General features: G+C 38.8%; 1 protein-coding gene across 1 annotated transcript; it reads left to right on the top strand.

The window, feature by feature from the left end:
• The first annotated feature begins 319 nt into the window (after positions 1-319).
• Positions 320-1,279, top strand: LOC107506011 (olfactory receptor 51G2-like). Its single transcript, XM_016136464.2, has one exon. It carries the CDS (start codon positions 320-322, stop codon positions 1,277-1,279), a length of 960 nt encoding a protein of 319 aa, XP_015991950.1.
• The last annotated feature ends 2,807 nt before the right edge of the window (positions 1,280-4,086 follow it).

Genomic DNA, 4,086 nt, shown 5'->3' with positions numbered 1-4,086 from the left:
AATGGAAACAATACTGTCTTAGTCCCTTTTAAGAGCTATGTTTCGAATCCTGATTTGGGGGTAAATTTTATTGTGTGACTCCTGAGACAAGTTTACCATAAGATTTCTCTTAATAATTCAAACTCACTTATTTTTTAAGGGCATCTTATCTATGAATTAGGGGAAATACTTGGGCAAATCACAAGGCCATGGTTATTTTAGAAACATTTTGGGGAGTCTTTGCAATGTCTTGGGTTATAGAACAAGTTCTGACACAGCAACTCAGATTCTAGGGCCTATAATTGCACTTCTGACTGGAGTTCTGTCCTTCCAGGTCATCATGTCAGACTCCAACCACACAAGTACTTCTTTCTTCTTAACAGGCCTCCCAGGCTTTGAGGCTGTGCACGCCTTGCTCTCCATTCCTTTGTGTGCTGTGTATGTGGCATCTCTGGCAGGGAACAGCCTGATCCTGTGGGTGGTGAAGTCAGAGCCCTCCCTGCACCAGCCCATGTACTATTTTCTATCGATGCTGGCAGTGACCGACCTGGGCTTGTCTGCCTCCACTCTACCCACCATGCTCACTGTCTACATGCTGGGTCTCAGGAAGGTGGAGGTGGATGTGTGCCTGGCCCAGCTCTTCTTCATCCACACCTTCTCCATCATGGAGTCCTCCGTGCTGCTGACCATGGCCTTTGACCGTGTGGTTGCCATCAGCAACCCTTTGCGCTATGGCACCATCCTCACAAGTCCCCGGATTGCCAGCCTGGGCCTGGCTATCATGGTGCGCAGTGTCAGTCTCCACATCCCAGCCCCCATCATGCTGAAGAAGCTGCCTTACTGCCGCAATCGCCAGCTTTCCCACTCCTACTGCCTGCACCCAGATGTCATGAAGCTGGCCTGTGCCGACACCCACATCAACAGTGCCTATGGCCTCTTCGTAGTGCTCTCCACTCTGGGTATGGATGCCGTGCTCATTGTCCTCTCCTACGGGCTGATTTTCCACACAGTGCTGTCCATTGCCTCCAAGGCTGAGCGCCTCAAAGCCCTCAATACTTGTATCTCCCACATCTGTGCTGTGCTGCTATTCTATACACCTATGATTGGCCTGTCCATGATCCACAGATTTGGGAGGTGGGCTTCCCCATGCAGCCGTGTACTGCTCTCCTATCTTCACTTTCTCACACCTCCGGTGCTCAATCCAGTGGTTTACACCATTAAGACCAAACAGATTCGATTGAGGATGTTGCGCCTATTCCGGTCAGGCGGGGCTGGCATCGGAGACTCTCAGGGTCATTGATTCTTCTATAGAGAGATAAAAGGCAGAAGAAGCTTTACTCATAGTTGTTTAATGAGACAGTGAACATAAAGGGAGCCCCATAATGAGAAGAATGTCAGAGGCAGTATCATCTTCCACGTGATGTTCCCACTTATGGGAAGAACTAACAACAATCTTAGTTATTAATTTTTCATTAAAGTTTTATTCAATATCTACCATGTTAAATACTCTTGTTATAGACCCTTGTTATATAACCAAAGTATGGCCTCCATTTCAGGAGAAAGGCTCTTATCATTTAAGGCCTGAGAAGGTAACTGTTATTCTAACAAAAGAAACTCTAAAGAATAACTAGAAACTGTACAAATGTATAAAAATAAATACAGTGCTTTGCCTGGGGGTTAGGAGAAAGAATTATTGGCAAATGGGGTGATGTTTAGAATTCAGTGATATTAGAAGTATTTTTGAAAATACCCACTAAATATAATCCCCATGAGGAAATGTATTCTTTCTTTCTCGATAACCTTGCATCCTCTTTCCTGAATGTAGTGCTTTCCATATATTAGGTATTTGGTTTGTATTTTCTGAATATAAGATAGATTAAATGAGTGGGTTACATTTTTGAGCAAAACTTCTAGCTAAGATAAAATGTTCAGGTAGTTTCAGATATATTAGAATCAAGCCCACTTCTTACTTCCATTTTTAAAGTATTCCATCTTATTTTTATGCCTTTGCTAATTTTAATAAAGCATTTTGTGTAATTTCATTTTATCTCCTCAGTGTAGCAATTATATATTTTTGTTTTTTTACGGTTACCCTTTACTTTACAACATACCTTTTGAATAGTCTCGGTCTACCTTCAAACGTCTCTATCTCTATACTACTCACATGTAATGCAGGCATCTGATAAAAAAAAAAAAAAGTATTCCTGATTCCCCCTAATATCCTTTGTGATACTGTCAGAAGGACTTCTTTTAATATTTCATTGTGGGAAGGTTGGCTAGCTTGCATGTGTGCATGAATTGATTTTTTTTTTCTTTCTCCTTTTTGGTTTGATAAAAGCTGCACCTGCATTTCTCCTTAAGATATGAAGAATATTCTCACTGCATATGAAATTCTAGGTTAGTGATTTTTTTCTTTAAATATGTAAAATATTTCGTTCTACTTTCCTCTTGCTTACATTATGTCTGAGAACTTTGCTGTAATTCTTATCTTAGTTCCTATATTGATAAGTGTTCCCTCCACAACAGTGGATTCTTTCAAAATTTTCTTTGCCTTTGGTTTCTTCAGTTGAATATACTTTGACTGGTGTTGAAACAGATTTCTGGATCTGTGGTTTGGTTTCAGTCATTAATTATGGAAAGTTCTCATCCATTATTGTTTCATATATTTCTTTTGGTTTGTTTTCCTTTTCCTCTTCTGATAATCAAATTACTTATATATTATACACTTGCATATTGTTCCATAGTTCTCGAATGTTCTATTCTGTATTTTTAACTCTTTTTTCTTCCTCTTTGCACTTTAATTTGGGAAATTTCTATTGATTAACTTTCAAGTCGATTTATTCTTTATTGTCTATTGATGAGCTCATCAAAGGCATTCTTCATTTTTTTTTGTAGTGTTTTTTCATTCCTAACACATCGTTTTGCTTCTTTCTCAGGGTTTCTGTCTCTTTGCTTATAATATCCATTATTTATTTTTTCACATTTACTCTTTTCATTAGAGCCCTTAACATATTACTTATAGAAGAATTTTCCCACTCTTACTGCCTGCATCCAGATGTCATGAAGCTGGCCTGTGCCCAACAGTGCCTACGACCTCTTTGTAGTGCTCTCTATGTTGAATGTGGATACAGTGCTCATTGTCCTCTTTTATGGTCTGATCCTCCACACAGTGCTATCTATTGCCTCCAAGGCTGAGCGCCTCAAAGCCCTCAACACTTGTGTCTCCCACCTCTGTGCTATGATGCTCTTCTGCGCATCCCTCATTGGCCTGTCCATGATCCACAGATTTGGGAAACAGGCTTTTCCTTTAAGCCCTTTGTTGCTCTATTATCTGCACTATCTCACACCTCCACTGCTGAACCTGATTATCTACACTATCTCACTATCTAAACTAAGGAGATCCGAATGAGGATGCTGTGTCTCTTCTGGTGGAATAGAAGTAACAATAGAGATAAGGAATGTAATTAAAATCTTTGCTGGATCAAAGCAAAGGCAAGGGATATTTAGACATAGTTGTAGCTTAATCAACAATTTTGTACTTGGCAGATTATACAGAGTACCAATGAAAACGAATTCACTCTCTCATGGTTAGATATAATCCACATAGTTATCTATGTCTTTCCTAAAAACATACTTATTGAATATTTACCTTATGTTCTGAACTCTGCTATGGTCTAGAGATCAAAAGAGAATTAAGTTGCTGCCTCTGTTTAGAAAATGAGCTTCATCGTCTTTGATATTCACATATGAGTCTACTTTTATGATTCAAGTTTTCAGAATTAGGTAAAATTGCTTAGGAGAATGAACGAGTTTCAGAAAATCTGAAACTTAGACTATTATTCTTGAAAGGGTAAGAGGAGGCTGGCATTGTAGGTCTGTTAAGTCAGAGATAAGACATTTGGAATATTTGCATTCCCAGTAAATGTTATCTGTGTTGACAGAAATCACCTGAGTATGGTATTACACTTTATACAGAAATGATTCACAAGAAGTATTTACTAAATGAATGAAAAAAATAATCATTTATTAAGATTTGCAGAAAAAATTTGTAGCAAATTTAAAATGTTCCTGAAGAGAGGGAATATAAGATATAAAAGTATAAATATC

The sequence above is a fragment of the Rousettus aegyptiacus genome, unplaced genomic scaffold (genome assembly GCF_014176215.1).
Source record: "Rousettus aegyptiacus isolate mRouAeg1 unplaced genomic scaffold, mRouAeg1.p scaffold_m13_p_5, whole genome shotgun sequence".
Classification (NCBI taxonomy): Eukaryota; Metazoa; Chordata; class Mammalia; order Chiroptera; family Pteropodidae; genus Rousettus; species Rousettus aegyptiacus.
This window is presented reverse-complemented; position numbering and strand designations above follow the sequence as displayed.

What these genes read in the sequence shown, in the direction of transcription:
- LOC107506011 (XM_016136464.2), top strand. Translation starts at nt 320, where the DNA reads ATGTCAGACTCCAACCACACAAGTACTTCTTTCTTCTTAACAGGCCTC.